The sequence below is a fragment of the Ovis aries genome, chromosome 13 (assembly GCF_016772045.2).
Source record: "Ovis aries strain OAR_USU_Benz2616 breed Rambouillet chromosome 13, ARS-UI_Ramb_v3.0, whole genome shotgun sequence".
Lineage (NCBI taxonomy): Eukaryota > Metazoa > Chordata > Mammalia > Artiodactyla > Bovidae > Ovis > Ovis aries.
In genome coordinates, this window is record NC_056066.1 from 15,854,948 (window position 1) to 15,874,044 (window position 19,097).

The window sequence follows — 19,097 nt, forward strand, 5'->3', positions numbered from 1 at the left end:
GCTAATGGTAGCTCACAGACAGTTGCTTGCTTGGGGGAGGGGCCATTACGGTGCTGACCAATGGCTGAGCGAGACCACTAATGGTCGCTCGTTGACAGTTGGTTGCTTGGGGGAGGGGCCCACTCTGGTGCCAGACCAATGGCTGAACAAGACTACTAACGGTACACCCCCCCCCCGCCCCCTCTCCCCCCCCCCCACTCAACTGCCCAACTGTTGCCTGGTAACGGGATGGGGGAGATGGTGCAAAGCGACCCAGATGACTCAGTAGCACTGAATTACATATCTAGCGGACAATGTTTAGGAAGATAAGAGGATATTTAATGGATTTTGAAGAGATTCTATCAAAACATGAACTATTATAGTGAGGACAATAAAGAGGTAAGTCTCAGTTCTCCCAAATGATGCCAACTAAATGAGCAGCTGTTAGCTATAATTATCAAAATTATAGGGCAATGAGAAGCCATACTTTCCACAATTTTGGGGAAATTTCTATTACAGACCTATTATTAAAAAGAAAATTATAACAATTTAATGAGCCAAATGAATTTTTTTTTCCATAAAAAACAATAAGTAGTTTCCTCCAAGTTAAAAAATTAAAAAGGGGAACGTAAGTCTCAGGTCACTGTATTTCTCACTTCTAGTAAGTATGTTGGAGCAAAAGATTTAACAAATATTTACTGAGAACCTAAATCTTTTTTTCAGCTTGAATGTCCCTGATGGTGTTTTGAGCAAGGAGACAACATCTAGCATGACCAACAGTTCTGCACATGGAAAATCAAGGCACTAAGTAGTGAAATAACTCACTTTTGGGGAAAGAACTGAGCCCACTCAACAGGAAAATCTCCAATACGGGCCCATGTTCAGTTATGTTTTGATGTTGGGTTTTTTTTTTTAATTAATTAGTTAATTTGGCTGTACCAGATCTTAGTTGTGGCATGGGAAGGCTTTAGTTGTGGCCTTCAAACTCTTTAGTGGTGGCACGAGGGATCTAGTTCTCTGACCGGGGATTGAACCTGGGCTGCCTGTACTGGGAGTGTGAAGTCTTAGCCACTAGACCACAGGGAAGTCTCTGTTGATTGCTTTAAGGGACTAAAGTAGAAAAAGAGAGGAGTCAACATCTGAGAATGAGTAAGACATAAGACTCCACCTGGGGATGCCACATTGAAGATTTTGTTCAATTTTTAAACTCAGTTTTGTATCCCACCATCCATATCTTTTTTTCTTTTCAATTTTTTTCTTCTTTATCCAGGGAAGCCTAAAGAGTAGAAATAGCTGGCAGTCCCCAAAGTGATATAATCTGAGGGCCACCTAGGAAAGACCTTTACTCCAAAGGCTTTCTCCACTTTCTCCACTTTCTCATGAAATTCTACCACTGGAGATCACTAGGGGAGGAACAGATACTGTGCCATCTTCAGGGGTCCCCCACCACATTGCATATACTCCTGGGAGACATGATAAGACCCTGGGCGGTCAAGGCCTTAGTCACGAGAAACAAGTTAGGCAGTTGTGCAAGGGATGGGTGAGCGAGGGAGCTGGAGCTGGGAGCAGAGGTTGGATGGGCTGTTTACTACTGTCTTAATCCAGCCTGACCTACAATTGTCTGTACTTCTCCACCTACACCCCCTGAGCCCCAGAGCCTTCCTCCCTAATCTAGAACAGTGCACTTTAGCTCTGTCATTTCAGAGCAGTCCTTCAGGCTCCAGGCTGGGCCTCCCTCTCCTGGGCCTTGTGCCTGCTCAGTTAGACTGATGTAGAGACAACTATGCCACCAGACAAAATGTTTCAAGCACTATAAAAAGAGAAAGAGAGATGGCAGTTCTTAAAAAAAAAAAAAAAGAATTACCATACGATTCAACAATCCCACTCCTAGGCATATAGCCAAAAAAGAGAAAAACTATATAACTTGAAAAGATACATGCATCCCTGTGATCAGAGTAGCACTATTTACAATAGCCAAGACATGGAAACAAACCTAAATGTCCACCCAGAGATAAATGGATAAAGAAAATGTGATGTATATATATCCATAGAATTTTATTCAGCCATAAAAAAAGAATGAAATAATGCCGTTTTCCATTTGGACCTAGAGATCATCATACTAAATGAAGTAACTCAAACAGAGAAAAACAAATATATGGTATCACTTATATGTGGAGTCTAAACTGTGATGCAAATGAACTAATTTATAGAACAGAAACAGACTCACAGACACAGAAAACAAACTTACAGTTACAAAAGTTTGGGGGGATGATTAATTAGGAGTATGGGATTAACAGGTACACACTACTATACATAAAACAGATAAATGCACAAGGACCTACTGTATAGCACAGGGAATTATATTCAATATCTTATAATAAACTATACTGGAAAAGAATCTGGAAGAGAATATTGTTGTTGCTCTTCAGTCACTCAGTCATGTCTGACTCTTGGTGACCCCATGGACTGTAGCACACCAGGCTTCCCTGTCCTTCACTATCTCTTAGAGTTTGCTCAAATTCATGTCCATTGAATCAGCGATGCCATCCAACCATCTCAACCTTTTTTGTCCCCTTCTCTTCCTGCCTTCAATCTTTCCCAGCATCAGGGTCTTTTCCAATGAGTTGGCTCTTTGAACCAGGTGGCCAAAGTATTGGAGCTTCAGCTTCAGCATCAGTCCTTCCAATGAATATTCAGGGTTGATTTCGCTTAGGATCGGTATATACATCAATCCAGTATATGTGTATATAGCAATCCTACTCTCTAGTTTTATATATATACATATATATATCTCCAAATCAGTTTGCTGTACACCAGAAACTAACAAAATATTGTATATCAACTATACTTCAATTTAAAGAAAGAAATATATATTTAAGGCAAAACAAAAAAGAGAGAGAGGAAGAGGTGGGGATTTTGCGGGGGATACACAGGAAATCTCCGTGAAGAAGCAGCACTCAAGCTGTGAACTTCAAGGACCAGCAATATCTTTAAGGAATCAGGATGAGAGCAAACTGGCAGATGGGGGCACAGGTCAGGAAGAATTCAGGCCGCAGGAGCAGCAAGGATCCAGTGAAGAGGGAATTTGGGGGCAGGAAGGAGGAATGCAGCTGAGAAGGCAGGCCTAAGCTTGGCATGTGCGAGCAGGAAGCTTTATCGGCAGCAGTCACACCTCACAAACTGGGGCTTCCCTCCGACTTGTCTGCTTATTAGCCACAAAAGAACTGAGTCATTATTACAGTAGATCCCCAAGTTCTGTTGCACTAAGCTTGGTGGTTCAGTCCCACTTGTGGGAAAAAAAAAAAAGGAGACAATTCAATGGCTTCATAATGAGTAAGTGATTTCAGCATCTTTTTAAAAATATACAATTATATTTATTTATTTGACTGCGCTAGGTCTTTGTTGCGGCGAGGGCTTTTCTCTAGCTGCAGAGGGCAGGGGCTACGCTCTAGTTTCAGTGCATGAGCTTCTTGTTGCAGCAGCTTCTCTTGTTGTGGAGCACAGTCTCTAGAGTGTTCGGGCTTCATGGTTGCGGCACACGGGCTCAGTAGTTATGGCTCCTGGGCTCTAGAGCACAGGCTCAGTAGTTGTACCTCACAGGTTTAGCTATACCGCGGCACGTGGGATCTTCCTGGACCAGGGATTGAATCTGTGTCTCCTGCATTGGCAGGTGGATTCTTTACTACTGAGCCATCAAGGAAGCCCCTGACTTCTGCATCTTGATATGAGCAGCAGGTTCCATTCTGATCGCCCGTGAAAAAAATGTGTGGACGAGTGAGCCCCATCTCATGAGCCAAGCCAGGGGAGAGGGGTGCGTCTCTGATGTCTGGGGGGATTTGAGGAGCCCCAGGCCTTCCGCTTCCATCCCTCATCCATGGTCTCCTCCCAATTTATTTCTTAAGGGAATTGGGTCATCACTTCACAATCTTGAAATGGCTGCCAAGAAGGCTCTGTCCCCACAGGACAGCATACGCTGCTCCTGGAGGCAAGCCCTGGTGAAATGGAAGGCCTTCAGATAGCAAACCGTGCCCAGGAGATAGTGATCAGACCCCAGGGGGTGGTCGGCCCACAGGCTGGCACTGAAATGACACACAGCCTTGGCACGCATGGATCCTGCAGTTCTAGTTACTAGATACTTTTTTAATTATTTAAAGGTGTCCAGGCGATGCCACTCCCACCCTTCACTGGGCCAGAGAACAAATGCTTTATATTTTTAAAATACATTTAAATAGCCTTTTATCCCTCTATTCCAATGCTTATGGCTTTCTTCAACTGTCTGAAAGCTATTTGCCAAAAATCATAGTGTGTTTTTCTACTACTGTCTTATTGTAATAATTTGTTGTGTAGATGCTTAGTCATGTCTGACTCTTTGTGACCCCATGAACTGTAGCCCACCAGGCTCCTCTGGGGGATTTTCCAGGCAAGAATACTGGAGTGGGTTGCCATTTCCTTCTCCAGGGGATCTTCCCAACCCAGGGATGGAACCTGTGTCTCCTGCATTGCAGGCAGATTCTTTACCACTGAGCCACCCCTATTGTAAAAACACCCTGCTTTTATAATCACTCTACCTGTTGGGCAGAGTCCTTGAATTTGCAAAGGTCTTTTATTGAAGAAAGCTACAGATGGGGGAGCAGGAACCATATCCTTCTGCAGGTTTTCTGGAAGCCTCAGTTTCTTCTTCTGAAAATGGAATATAAAATGTCATCTAGTTAATGAATTGGTATCCGAAAAATATTTTGAGATTGAGGTATAAAAACCGCTATAGGACCAGAGCTGTAGATGTAGCTTAAGCTGTAGAAGTAGTCTTATATGTAACTTGAATATTTTTAATGCACCAGAGTAGCTTACAAATTAAGTACATCCTTTAGTAAAATGTATTTATGAAAGGAAAAATTATGTGGCCCTCTTAGAAATGTCTCAGACATTTGGAATTTCTTAACAGGACACTTCAATACAGTATGAGTCAAAGTGGCTTGTTATCTGTCATGCTCTCTGCTAATGAAATCAGACGACCTTATGAGTATATTGCATTTGGCTCTAGAGTCAGACCTCATTTGCTTCAACAATTCAATTTATGAATCTAGGCAGGCCTGTTCCTCTTCAGAGTTCATGAGCACATCATCCCAGAAGATGAAGGGAAGGGAAAGCCAATTAAAATTAAATAAGTTAGTTTTTCGGTATTTTAGTAAATGTGGGAAATGAGCTGATGGAAGACAAAACTCAAAACCTATCACAGAGATGTTTGTGTTATCAATTACCCTGCTACTCTCAAACAGCTGTTGGAAAATGGGGATGTCTAGATTCTCTGTTGGGAGTAATTATTCTCCTACCATAATACAGGTCTTGCAGGGTGGACCATCTGTCCTGCCCAGGTTGGGGCAGGGGGTGGTCAGTAGGAAGCAGACTGCATCTCCTCTCTGACCAGCTCTGCCCCTCACCTACAGGGTCTTGAGTCTGTTTCTGTGACCCCTGTCATCCTGGCTAAGGGATTCCAAATAAAACCAAAGGAAGATGTGATGATGGCCAAAACAATGAAGTCTGGGCACATGAGCCTGTAGCCTTACCTCCTTGTAGCTTCTGTGGTTTTGCTTGAATGAAGACTTTGGTCTGTGTTGGAGGAGATGCTGCTTTAAGTGCATTATCCTTACTCATGGAATTTCTTTGATTTCTTTGATTTACGAAGGCAGAGAATCTTTCCACAAGTCTATAGTAGTACTTTGTACTTGGCATTCAGTAATTGTGGAATGCTTTGGGAAAATGTTTTGGTGTATTCCATCGAAATAATGTATTTTTATGTAGTTCTCAACCTTTAGCTGAAACACAATTTCTATTTTTTGCCATCCCCATAGCCTTTCCACAGTATTTCCTCAGCTGATTCCACTCAGGTGAATATTTAATAAGATGAGATTTCTATATTTCTGATGAGATTTCCACATTTTTAATGTCTATGACTATTCTTGAAACTCTTATTTAAAAAGTTTATATTTTCCCCCAACAGTAATTTAATAACCTTGAAAATAGTCAACAGTATGAGCACAAATCCCTTTATTGGCTTTATAGAGAGAAAATGCATGGAAAAAGTACTGCTGTACCCAGTCAATACAGACTCAGGAACAGCAGCTCTGGTGAAAAGCAGAGAGCAGTGGATTAGAATGGCCACTTAGGCACTTACTACTCGAATGAGATCGAACAAAGTCACCGAACACTTCTAAGCCTCAGCTTCCTCAGAATGGGAATAACCACACTTTCTAAAAAGAGATTAAATGTGAGTGAATGAGTTTTGTTAACCATGAAATGGTATAAGGATGTAAGGGTTATTATTATTTACACTCCTGAAATATGAGCAAGAGAGGTTCCAGACTTTTTTTTTTTTTTTTTTTCGGTCGTGCCACACGGCTTGCAGGATCTTAGTTCCCTGGGTCCCCTGGTAGTGGGAACTCAGAGTTCTAACCACTGAACCACCAAGGAATTCCCTCCAGGTCTTTTAAAGTGCTCAAGAAAGACGGTCAGGATCTGAGAGATGATGAGCCCAAAAGACAAGGGCCAAACATTTGGCATGATAAACACATGTTGCTGGTCCTATGAGGATGCTAGCTTGTATGAAGAACAGACACTTCGTGCCCCAGGTCAATTCTTGTTCATGAAGATTCTATAGTCTAAGCATCTCCCTGGCCTCCAACTTCCTGAGGTCACTGTTTCACTTAATATCAAAATGAAACGCAGTCACAACAGCTGAATCTAGAACATTCTTGTCTTTTTCTCTAAAATACCTGAGAGCACAGGGGTTTTCCTTCTCTTGCACACTGTCACTGACTTCCCTGCTGTCCTCTGACACCACTACTCCCAGCCCCGCTTTAGCCATCCTCGCTGTCCTGAAATCATGGAACGTGACCCCTTCCGTTCCCCTAAAGCACTGCCGATGTTACACAGCTTGGGAGAGCAGAGAGAATTACCACATGATGCGCGAACACTTCAAATTCAGCGCTGGATGTCACTGCCCTAAGTTCCATCAGCTCCCGCATAGAGAATGTCTACATACGCATCTCTCAGCATCTCCTGGTTTTCTCCCGTGTTTCTAGCTAGCCCTCCCCAACCCCATTCCTCTAGACTCTTCCGTTTCTTTCTTCAAGACCTCTACTCCCTTCGTGAGATACCAGTGAATTTCTCCTGTTTCTGTATCATGCAGAATGATTTAAGGTTTTTTTGGTCTATACTTCTCCCAACTCAAGCATCCTAAGGAGACAGCCTCCTCACCTTTCACAGCCTAGTAGGGATGACAGATGAATGAATGAATTTAAGTTTAGTGAGATGTCCGACGGACAACTCAAAACATGACTCCTGACTACATAGAGGAGGTACCAGCTTGTTCAACAAAGTGGATAATGCCCAGAGGTGGAGACTGTTCAGGTCATGGTCTCAGAAGTCATATTTGAGGCCAGGGTGATGAATGTCTTTGCCCAAGGAGAACAGAGTGAACTCTGCTACAGACTCAACTCTGGGAAAAAACACTTCTCTTTAATGGATGGTCCAAGCTGCTAGATGCCTGTAAGCTGGGATAAAAACTCAGAAAAGACAGCTTCCAAACAGTCATGGCAACAGAACCTGGACAGCCAGGGTTTAGGAAGCAAATGGAGGTGAAATGGAAAAGGTAGTAAATATGTTTGAGCTGCTGTATTCTTCCATGAATCATTGTCAAAGCTAGTAAGCATTTTAAGAAAAAGAACTGTCTGCCTGTAACTGGTTTACAGAAGATTCTCACCTTGTTAGGGTGTGAGCATGGAATGGTTCCGCTGCTGTCAGCATCCACCCCCAGCTGCTCTCCATGAGTTCCCATTTCCCACAGAGTAGCAGGACATCAGTGATCAGATTGGCCAGATTTTAAAAGTTGCCTAATGTTTTTCATTATCAGCTCAGTCTCATTTTTGTATTTAAGATTCAATTCTAATTATTAAACAATGGTGACAACAAAGAAAATAGCAGGTGTTGATGAAGATGTGGAGAAACTGGAACCCTCAGACAGGCATCACTGGGCAGAGTCTACGGTGGTGCAGACGCTGTGCAAATAGTATAGTGGCTCCTGGAAAAAGTAAACGTGGACGCACCATACCATTCAGAAACTCCACTGCCGGGGGTACACCCCAAATCACTGAAAGCAGGAACTCAAACAGATTTTTGTGCACCTAAGTTCACTGCAGCATTACTCACAATAGCCAAATGTAAAAACAACCTAAGCGTCCATCCACAGAAGAGAAGTGAAAGCCACTCAGTCGTCTCTGACTCTTTGCGACCCCAGGGACTGTAGCCTAACAGGCTCCTCTGTCCATGGGATTTTCCAGGCAAGAGTACTAGAGTGGGTCGCCATTCCCTTCTCCAGGGGATCTTCTCAACCCAGGGATCGAACCCAGGTCTCCCACATTGCAGACGGATTCTTTACCATCTGAGTCACTAGGGAAGTCCCTAGAAGAATGTCCCACAGAAGGATGGATTAAAAAAAAGTGCAGTCTATACATACCGTGGGGCTTCTCGGGTGTCAACAGTGGTAAAGTATTCTCCTGCCAGTGCAGGAGACTCAGGTTTGATCCCCGGGTCAGGAAGATGCCCTGGAGAAGGACATGGCACTCAAGCAATCTTGCCTGGGAAATTCCATGGACAGAGGAGACTGGCAGGCTTCAGTCCATAGGGTCGAAAAGAGTCAGACACATAATACATCAGTTCAGTTCAGTTCAGTTGCACAGTCGTGTCCGACTCTTTGCGACCCCATGAATGGCAGCACGCCAGGCCTCCCTGTCCATCACCAACTCCCGGAGTTCACTCAGACTCACGTCCATCAAGTCCGTGATGCCATCCAGCCATCTCATCCTGGGTCGTCCCCTTCTCCTCCTGCCCCCAATCCCTCCCAGCATCAGGGTCTTTTCCAGTGAGTCAACTCTTCACATGAGGTGGCCAAAGTACTGGAGTTTCAGCTTCAGCATCATTCCTTCCAAAAGAAATCCCAGGGCTGATCTCCTTCAGAATGGACTGGTTGGATCTCCTTGCAGTCCAAGGGACTCTCAAGAGTCTTCTCCAACACCACAGTTCAAAAGCATCAATTCTTCGGCACTCAGCCTCCTTCACAGTCCAACTCTCACATCCATACATGACTCCTGGAAAAACCATAGCCTTGACTAGATGGACCTTTGTTGGCAAAGTAATGTCTCTGCTTTTCAATATGCTATCTAGGTTGGTCATAGCTTTTCTTCCAAGGAGTAAGCGTCTTTTAATTTCATGGCTGCAATCACCATCTGCAGTGATTTTGGAGCCCCCAAAATAAAATCTGACACTGTTTCCACTGTTTCCCATCTATTTCCCATGAAGAGATGGGACCGGATGCCATGATCTTCGTTTTCTGAATGTTGAGCTTTAAGCCAACTTTTTCACTCTCCTCTTTCACTTTCTGCCATAAGGGTGGTGTCATCTGCATATCTGAGGTTATTGATATTTCTCCCGGCAATCTTGATTCCAGCTTGTGGTTCTTCCAGTCCAGCATTTCTCATGATGTACTCTGCATAGAAGTTAAATAAGCAGGGTGACAATATACAGCCTTGACATACTCCTTTTCCTATTTGGAACTAGTCTGTTGTTTCATGTCCAGTTCTAACTGTTGCTTCCTGACCTGCATACAGATTTCTCAGGAGGCAGGTCAGGTGGTCTGGTATTCCCATCTCTTTCAGAATTTTCCACAGTTTATTGTGATCCACACAGTCAAAGGCTTTGGCATAATCAATAAAGCAGAAATAGATGTTTTCTGGAACTCTCTTGCTTTTTCCATGATCCAGCGGATGTTGGCAATTTGATTTCTGTTCCTCTGCCTTTTCTAAAACCAGCTTGAACATCTGGAAGTTCACGGTTCAAGTATTGCTGAAGCCTGGCTTGGAGAATTTTGAGCATTACTTTACTAGCATGTGAGATGAGTGCAATTGTGCGGTAGTTTGAGCATTCTTTGGCATTGCCTTTCTTTGGGATTGGAATGAAAACTGACCTTTTCCAGTCCTGTGGCCACTGCTGAGTTTTCCAAATTTGCTGGCATGTTGAGTGCAGCACTTTCACAGCATCATCTTTTAGGATTTGAAATAGCTCAATTGGAATTCCATCACCTCAACTAGCTTTGTTCATAGTGATGCTTTCTAAGGCCCACTTAACTTCACATTCCAGGATGTCTGGCTCTAGATGAGTGATCACACCATTGTGATTATCTGGGTCGTGAAGATCTTTTTTGTACAATTCTTCTGTGTATTCTTGCCACCTCTTCTTAATATCTTTTGTTTCTGTTAGGTCCAGACCATTCCTGTCCTTTATTGAGCCCATCTTTGCATGAAATGTTCCCTTGGTATCTCTAATTTTCTTGAAGAGGTCTCTAGTCTTTCCCATTCTGTTGTTTTCCTCTATTTCTTTGCATTGATCGCTGAGGAAGGCTTTCTTATCTCTTCTTGCTATTCTTTGGAACTCTGCATTCAGATGCTTATATCTTTCCTTTTCTCCTTTGTTTTTTGCTTCTCTTTTTTTCACAGCTATTTGTAAGGCCTCCTCAGACAGCCATTTTGCTTTTTTGCATTTCTTTTCCATGGGGATGGTCTTGATCCCTGTCTCCTGTACAATGTCACGAACCTCATTTCCGTAGTTCATTAAGCACTCTGTCTATCAGATCTAGGCCCTTAAATCTATTTCTCACTTCCACTGTATAATCATAAGGGATTTGATTTAGGTCATACCTGAAAGATCTAGTGGTTTTCCCTACTTTCTTCAATTTAAGTCTGAATTTGGTAATAAAGAGTTCATGATCTGAGCCACAGTCAGCTCCTGGTCTTGCTTTTGTTGACTGTATAGAGCTTCTCCATCTTTGGCTGCAAAGAATATAATCAATCTGATTTCGGTGTTGACCATCTGGTGATGTCCATTGTATGCAGACACATACATACAGTGGATTATTACTGAACTATAAAAAGGAAGGCAATTCTAATTCATGCTATGACATGGATGAACTTGAAAATGTGCTAAGTGAAAGAAGCCAGACACGAAAAGACAGGTACTGTGTGATTCCATTTATGTGAGGTCCCTAGAGTCATCAAAATCATAGAGGCAGCAAGCAGAGTGTCGGGTGCCTGGGGTGCAGGCTGGGGAATGAGAGTGAAAGATTAGTGGGGACGGAGGTTCCGCCTGGGATGATGGGAAAGTCCTGCGGATGGATAACGGTGATGGCTGCACAGCATTGTGCGTGTGCTTAATGGCACTGAACTGTACACTTACAATGGTCAAAACGGTAAATTTTATGTATGTTTTACCACAATGGTAAAAAAAATTTTTTTTAAAGATTCAGTCCTAGGCATTCCATCTGAAATTCAATTGCTGGCCCATTCCCCCCTTTCCCCACCAGCAGCTTGCTGGTTCTGCCTCTTGGGTAACATGTATTCTCTCATATGGAGCCCCAGGAACTGGGGGTCCCCTTCATACACCTGGACAGATTTGAAGAGTGGGGTGGTTAGAGCTCCCCATCTTCCCTCTGGCCTACTGTTCTTGCAGCCCTTCAACCCCGATGGAAAGGACCACCCTGAAGTATCCACCTGGGCAGGTAACAAGCCTTTCAAGGCTGCTCCCAAACTTCAGAGGGGAGGACACACTGTGCCTTGATCCTGGGCTCCTAGGATGTTTGCTAAGACCTTCGTACCCTGCTAAGCATCTTGTGACCTGGGGACAGCTACAGGGTCACCCTAGCAAGAGTCCAATTTCCCTGTTTTCCTGTACTCCAGTCTTTACAAGTGATTGTCTCAAGACTCTCCCCAGACTTGGCTTCAGGGATCAAAGATACCTCATCCCTCATCCTCTCTGTGCAGGCAGAATTCTAAACTGGCCCCCAAGATTCCAGCTTCTTGAAGCATGAGTGGAGCCTGTAGATACGCTGGGGTGTCACCTCTGTGATTATGCCACATTTTATGGCAAAAGGGATTCTGTGGATGTAAATTCCTTCATCAGTCGACTTGGAGAGAATTAGAAAGGAGATGGTCTGGGGAGGACAGAAAGGGAATATATTCCGCCCCTGCCTCCAGTCTCCTACGGGGGACAGGGACCAGCTTCCCACTGTGAATACTAACTGCACCTCCACAAAGCTTAGGACCCCCAAGCCTCTTGGTTTGGAAATGGGGTTGAGGGTGTGGATGTCAGAAGGGCCAGTTCAGAAGCGTCAACTGTCAGTAAGTCCTGAGGAGGGGCTTAGTTCCTAGTGATTTCTTCAACTGGCAGTGTAAGAGATAATAAGTATTTTGGCTCTCAGGGCAATTCTAGGACAAGAGGGGAAAAATCTCACATTTTATCACGCAGTGAATGGGCACATCTTTTCCTATTGTGACTCTCTGTAGAGAGAATGCTTTAAATCCTATTTAATAATCTAGAAATTGAAGTAAAGTATTTTTAAGCTTGTCAAAGAATTGCCAGTTTGATTTTCCCCATCCTTTCCTCCACCAATATCGCCACTATTGAGAATACAATTGAGACCCAGTGTCTGAACGCCTGGTCACATCCAGATGATCCTGAAGGAATCGAGTTATTGAGTCTGTAAAGCTGGGGACACATCTGGACTCCACTGTCCAACTAGGTGGTCAACGACCCTGTTGGTGATTCCTCTGATTCTCTGATTGTAACACTAGGCACATCTTGCTCCCTTGAAATCAGAGAATCAACATCCTTAAGTTAAGGGTCACTTCAAAGAAGAAGTTATGGCTTGGTCAGAGTGGAACTGTATAAAACATGTCAGCCCTCAAACGTAGAAACTGGGTGCAATGAAGTCCTTTCACTGAAATTGTTTTAGGAGAATTCAACTTAGCAGAAGGTAACACAAGCTACAAATGTTAAGTATTCCAATGCACTGTACTCATCTCTCCTTCCAAAAGTCCCTGACACAAACAGGACTGGGTCTCACTGGGTCCTGGCTCAGAGACCCACCCAAGGCCAATTTCAGCCACATTCAAATCTCCTGAGAATAAGGCTCACTCCAAAAGCATTCCTGAGGAGTGGAGGGATTAGTGAAGTTTGAGGGGAGATGGAGAGGATTAAAAGACACTGCCTAGGAAACTTCTATAAGGCTCTCCTATCCCCCGGCTCCCCAGATACCCACAGGTTCCTGGAGTCACTTCCAAAACCCTGTTGGCTCTGCATACTCCATCTGCAAACTGAAAGCTAGCCAGATAACAGGAGAAGCAAAGTTGTCCTTGGCCAAATTCAGACCAACCATGAGTCCTCAGGTTTATCTCTGGGAGGGATGCCATTCACTTTACCGTTGTTTTATTTACAGAATCACTCCTACTCTGTTTGGGGATTAACAGATGGATGGTGACCAACTAGTTTATCATTGGAGTCTCGTCTGTATCCCCCAAACCCTTCTGGATCGTAAATTTTCCTTGGACAGGGAACTCATCCATACTGCTCATTGTTGCACCTCCTGGACTTTACCCTTCATAACACTTGGCACATAAGAAACCACAAATTATTTTTGGATGAAGAGTGAATGGGCTCCATACATCCTCTCTTCCTGTTTGGACCTCAGTCACTTGGCGGGTCCTGAAGCCCGAATGAATGGTACTTCTTCACCATGGATCTTTTAGAAACTTGCTTCTCTTTCAGACTCTTTTTGAATTTAGATGTGATTTATTTACTACTTTATTCCATATTTGTTTCTTCCACATGCATTTTTCCTTCAGAATATGGACCTGGAAAACAAACAAGGTAGCACGTGGTCTATTTGCTTTCAGGAAGTATGGGACCACTTTATTATCGCCTTTTAAAGTTTTTCTCAAAATCGTCACCAAAAGCCCTCCAGGTTGTAATTTCCTCATTGGTAGAATAATTTCTTTTTATAAGTCAAGAAATTTCACTAGCAAGTCATCTTTGAAGTACATCAATCTCCTATTCCTTCCTTCTATCATCTGCCAAATATTTGCTGACTGTTTGATATAAGCCAGGCTCTATGTATGCACATTGGCATTTATTGTCTCAAAAAGATGTATATGCCTATATTGATATACAAAAGTCATGTAGAACCAGGACAGAAAATTTGGGACATATGCAATACTGAAAATAAAAATGACATGATCACCACCAGAAAGAATGTTTTTTGATACACTCACTCAGTTTTTTAACATATACATGCATTTTCCATAGCTGAAACAGTAACTTACACACAATTTTGTAAAGTTCTTTTTTCCCCTTTAGGTATTTTCTTGTGTTCATGAAAAATACCTCATTTTTAAGAGCTGCATAGTTTAACAGTTTACTTAAGGAGCATGTGTGCATCCTCACAAAGAGTCAGACAATACTGAGACTTTCCCCTAATTTTGGACTTTTTTGGTTGTTTATAATTTTTGACATTATGAAAAAGGGGACAGTGCACAAATTTTTGCACTCATCTCTGATTATTTCTATCGAATCCCTAGATATGGAATTATAGGGCTGGAGTATACAAATATTTTTCCAGTAAAGTTATATCAACTTATGTCCCATCAATAGTATATAAAACTTTCCATTTCATTGCACTCCTGCCAGTACTAAATATTAGACTTAAATTTTTTTCTAATATAATAGATGTGAATATTGCTTACTATTTTAATTTTAAATTACTGGATAATCCAAGCACTTTAAAATACAATTACATGGGAACTCCCTAGTGGTCCAGTGTCTAAGACTCCATGCCCTTATTGCTGAGGGCACAACTGTGATCCCTGTTTGGTGAACTAAGATCCCACAAGCCTCATGGTGTGGCCAAAATAAATAAATAAATTTGAAAATTAAAAATATATAATGACATACACACTAATCATTTTTATTTCCTCTTTAAGAAAATTCTTCCATTATTAGAGTTTTCTTATCAATGTGTGTGTGTACTTTTTTTTTTGAAGAGGAATAAAATTATTTATTTAATATGCTTGATTTCATAAATCTGAATCAGATATTGTGTGTACTCTTGTATTGAGGATGAAATGAACTGCCAGATTTGTTTTCTATAGTTTTGTAAGTTTTTTTCTCTTTTCAAATTTTGCTTACAATATTTTTAGTTAGTTGTCAAAATTTTAAAACTCTCATGTAATGTAGTCTACTGGTCATTTCCTTTATGATTTTTTCATTTCTTTTATTCCCTCATCTTGAGGTTACATAAATATTTGCCTAAATTTTCTAGTTTTAAAGTTCTTTAATGTAGCTGAAATTTCTTTTAACACATAATGAAAGGTATGAGCTCAACTTGATTTTTTTTCAAATTACTAGTTTTCTTAAGTCCATTTATTGAGAATCTGTCCCTTTTTTATTTATTTTAGATGACTCCATCACATATTAAAATCTACACTATATTGACCCAGTGTCTTTTTCTGGGTTATTTACTCCATTTTATTATCTATATCATTCAATATATACTACCATTCTATTTCTATATGCTGCTGCTGCTGCTAAGTCGCTTCAGTCGAGTCTGACTCTTCGCGACCCCATGGGCTGCAGCGTACTAGGCAGGCTCCTCCACCCATGGGATTTTCCAGGCAAGAGTACTGGAGTGGGTTGCCGTTGCCTTCTCCTTCCTATATGCTAACATTCACTTTATTATTTACACTATGTTTAACTACCAAGTGGGGAAATTTCCTGTATTTTTCTTCATGTTCATTATTTTCTTAACATTTTTCATCTGCCACTTGTTCAAGTAAACTTTAAAATAATTTTGTTTTAGCCTCCTAAAGTAGGTTTAATAGCTTCATCATACAAGTAAGAAACTGAGTCTCAAAAGGAATACATAGTTCAAGTTTACACATATTCTAAACGGAAGAGGCATAAATCAAAAACATGTCTTTTGGAGAATTCCCTGCTGGTGGTCCAGTTGTTAGGATTTGGTGTTCCCACTGCCAGGCCCGAGTTCAATCCTGGTAGGAGAAATATGATCCTTGCAAGCCGCACAGTGCAGCCAAAAAAAAAAAAAAAAAGGAGAGAGAGAGAGAGAAGGAGAATCATGTCTTTTGATATCTCCCCTTTTAGCTCTAAAATACTATAATTTTTTAGTAAAGAAAACTCTTGAAATTTATTTTCTGTTCTTTCCCATTTCCCATCTACCTCCCTCTAGTGGTCATTACAGATATTGCAGTTTCTCAAGCCAATTCACACAGTACTCATTTTAATACAAGAAAAATCATTAGCTTACATTTTTAAAGTTTACTTAAAAGTTGTTAACTTACACAAAGGTAATAAGAATAATCATCTAATATTTGGGGCCGTGTATCATCGGTATTTTCTTAGCAAAGACCAGCCTCAAAAGAATTCAGTAAAAAGTCAAGTGAACAGAAAGCAAAGTTTTGTCAGTATCATGGATTTTAAAGTAGTAAAAATTGCATATTCACAACCCTCCATATGTTTCTTTGTTCTTTTCTCCATTGATGTTACCCAAGTACTTTTAAATACAAAAAAAAGTACTTTTAAGAATCTTTAAATTCCCCCTCTAACCCATTTTTTGCTTTCTTCATTTTGTATCCTTTCTCACCATCTAACACCTTTGGGTATGTTCAGTTGGGACAGAGGTATGTGGACAGGGGTGCAGAGGACTCAGGTACTCATGCTGGGCCCTGGCCAGTTCTGCACCAGCCCCAAAGAAGGGCAGCCTGCTTGAAATTCCCACAAGGCTCGGGTCCCAGTTAGCAGGGCTGCCTTCATCCCCTACTGCCTTGGTTGAAATCTGTCTCATTTTCTCCCTGTTCATTTCTTGTTCCCTTCCCACCTTTTCTTGTTTGCCTTTTTCTTTTCCCTTTCTTCCTTCCTAATCCCATCATCCTTCAATTTCTTCCTCCTTATATTTCCTCTTCACCTGGAAGAAGATACCATGTAAAATTTAATTTGTATGCACAACATAATGTGTACTTTATAATAACTAAGTTAAGCACATGCATATGCATAATAAAAGTTTAACCAAGCTAAGAAAAACAACAACCAGTAAAGAGGAAAAGAAAAATTCTGGGAAGCACTTATCATAATGTCTGTTTAAAATCTGAATTTATGAAAGATAGAGGTTGCCTATATTACCTCCCACCCGTGGCTATTTAATAGTTTTTTTACTAAGCCAATAAATGATAAATACATTAACGTTTAACAATATGGTACAAAAGAGGAAAGAAAAAGAACATGGACAGAAAGCTTAGGTGCATTATTTAAGGAGGATTAAGGACTTAAGTCTCTTCTGGATTTGGTTCAGAAAGAGGGGGTAATAATACTTGCCTAATTAAGTAGTAAGTGGGGTAGATTAAAGTGTTTGTAAACATTAATTAAAGATGCAGGGAGTTAGATGAGGCCAGTGTGTTATTAGTGAAAAAGTTTTCTTCCCTTTAATCAGGTACCTCCTCCTGGGAAGGGCAAAGAAATGATATCAGGGCTAAGGAATTAAGGCTCAGCCCTAAGTGTCGCCAGTGACTCAGTCATCCTTTGCCATCAACCACTTCCTTCCTTAGCTTTCTGTAAAATGGGGATAAGCACAAACAGCACTCTGCAATACGAGTTTTTATCATATCTGCCATTTGAGTATATATCAGACCCTGCAATTAATAAAACCCCATAACTCTTGCATTCTCCCTTCGTACAGAGTTGTCCCACCCCATTAATTTCCACCAACATTAATTTCCACCAACTTACAAAAGCCTTCCACAACCAGCTAATAACCTCAGTGAACATTTCCATGGTGATAAAGGAGAAACGGCACCGAGCAATAGGGTCAAAACCTCTTGGACGCGTTTCTTCGCCTCTTTGAACGTCCGTTTTCCTCCTCTGTAAAATGGAGATGAGAAATCAGGCAGCTGTTCTCAGGATTTAATGAAATTATGTGTGTCTATTAAACGCCTTGTCGGAGGCTAATAAGAATTTGATTCGTGATAGTTATTATCGCTAAATATAAAATAACCTCTTAAAGCTGACTATAGGAGGAGGAAAAAAATGTTTCGTTTCATTCAGACTTTCAAGTGCAAATCCCTATGTTTCCTCTGTGTAATTCAGAGATGGGGCTAGGGGTTCACTCAGATCGGACCAATTCAAACCTGGCACCGACACCAACGACCCCCTGCGGGAGGCGGCTGCCTGGCAGCACCGGCGAGGGGACTGGTCCCTTTAAATGTCCCGGGCACGCGCCCTGTGAGTTTGGGGAGCGAGACAGCCAAGACCCCGGTGGGAGCGCGTACGAGCACGCGTGGCGGCGCGGCGCAGAGGGCGCAGCCCGGTGTGCGCGGAAGCGAGCGCCCCGCCGGGAGCGCGCGGCAGAGGGCGCGCAAGAGCGCGCGCGCGGCGGGGCTGCCCGGGATGGTCCGCGAGGTGCGCGCGAGCAGACGGGCGAGCGGGTGGCGCGGGCGCTCGGCTCCCGGTCCGCCGTCAGGGTGGGCTCCTGCGGTCCCCGGGGAGGGCGCTCCTGCCAGGTGAGTGCGGACTTCTTTATCCGGGACAGGGTGGGAGAGCGGGAGGGCGTCCTGGCAGCGGATCCCTTCGCCCCTCACGACAGTGAACCCGGTGGCGTGTGGAGCCGATCGCTGGCAGTCGGGGTTCGGGTGGGGCCCAAGGGAAAGGGCGACCCCCTTTCCTAGTGAGCCAGCGGCTTGCGCTTCCCGCGGGTCGCTGCCGGTGCGGTCCTGGCAGGGATCTCCTCTAAAGCGCGTTCTTCGGTTCTTTCGCATCTCGTCCCTTGGAAGTTTGAAAGACTCTGGCGCCATCCGAGGGGCTGTCGTCGGCCCTGTGGCCTCTCACCCAGGAAACTCGGGACCTCCCTCGGGATCCCGGGAGTAGGCGTGAGTCCGGCTCGGGGTCGGTGGGGAGGACGCGTGGCTTTCTGACTCCGAGGCTGTCCTGGCGGGGGGGCGCACGATGGTCAGTGGCACGTTTCTTGCTTTGCTCGCAGAGCGGTCCGGGGTTGTCCCAACACTCCTGCCCTGGCCCCACTGCCCTCCTCGGGGGAGCCGCAGCGGCTGTCCAACTCTCGGGCACTGTGTCCCTTCCGCCGCAGGCAGGAGGGCGAGAGTCACATATTGGCAGGAGGTGGCCGAAGCCACCTGTTAAACTTGAGTCCTGCGCAAAGTGACCAGTGGATTTCCGTC

General features: G+C 43.1%; 2 protein-coding genes across 2 annotated transcripts in view; one reads left to right on the plus strand and one right to left on the minus strand.

Moving 5' to 3' along the window:
- Positions 1–11,042: 11,042 nt before the first annotated feature.
- Positions 11,043–19,079, minus strand: LOC114117552 (uncharacterized). The gene is made up of 2 exons (XM_060397209.1): positions 17,656–19,079; positions 11,043–13,715 (listed from the first exon to the last, which is right to left on the minus strand). The coding sequence occupies exon 1, from the start codon at positions 18,714–18,716 to the stop codon at positions 18,048–18,050; it is 669 nt and encodes a 222-aa protein (XP_060253192.1). The 5' UTR covers positions 18,717–19,079; the 3' UTR covers positions 11,043–13,715; positions 17,656–18,047.
- PROSER2 (proline and serine rich 2) overlaps positions 18,310–19,097 on the plus strand; it is a 43,541-nt gene continuing 42,753 nt past the window's right edge. Inside the window, exon 1 of the mRNA XM_004014184.5 lies at positions 18,310–18,425. The gene's annotated coding sequence lies outside the window, so the exon portion shown is untranslated. The remainder of the gene's footprint in view (positions 18,426–19,097) is intronic.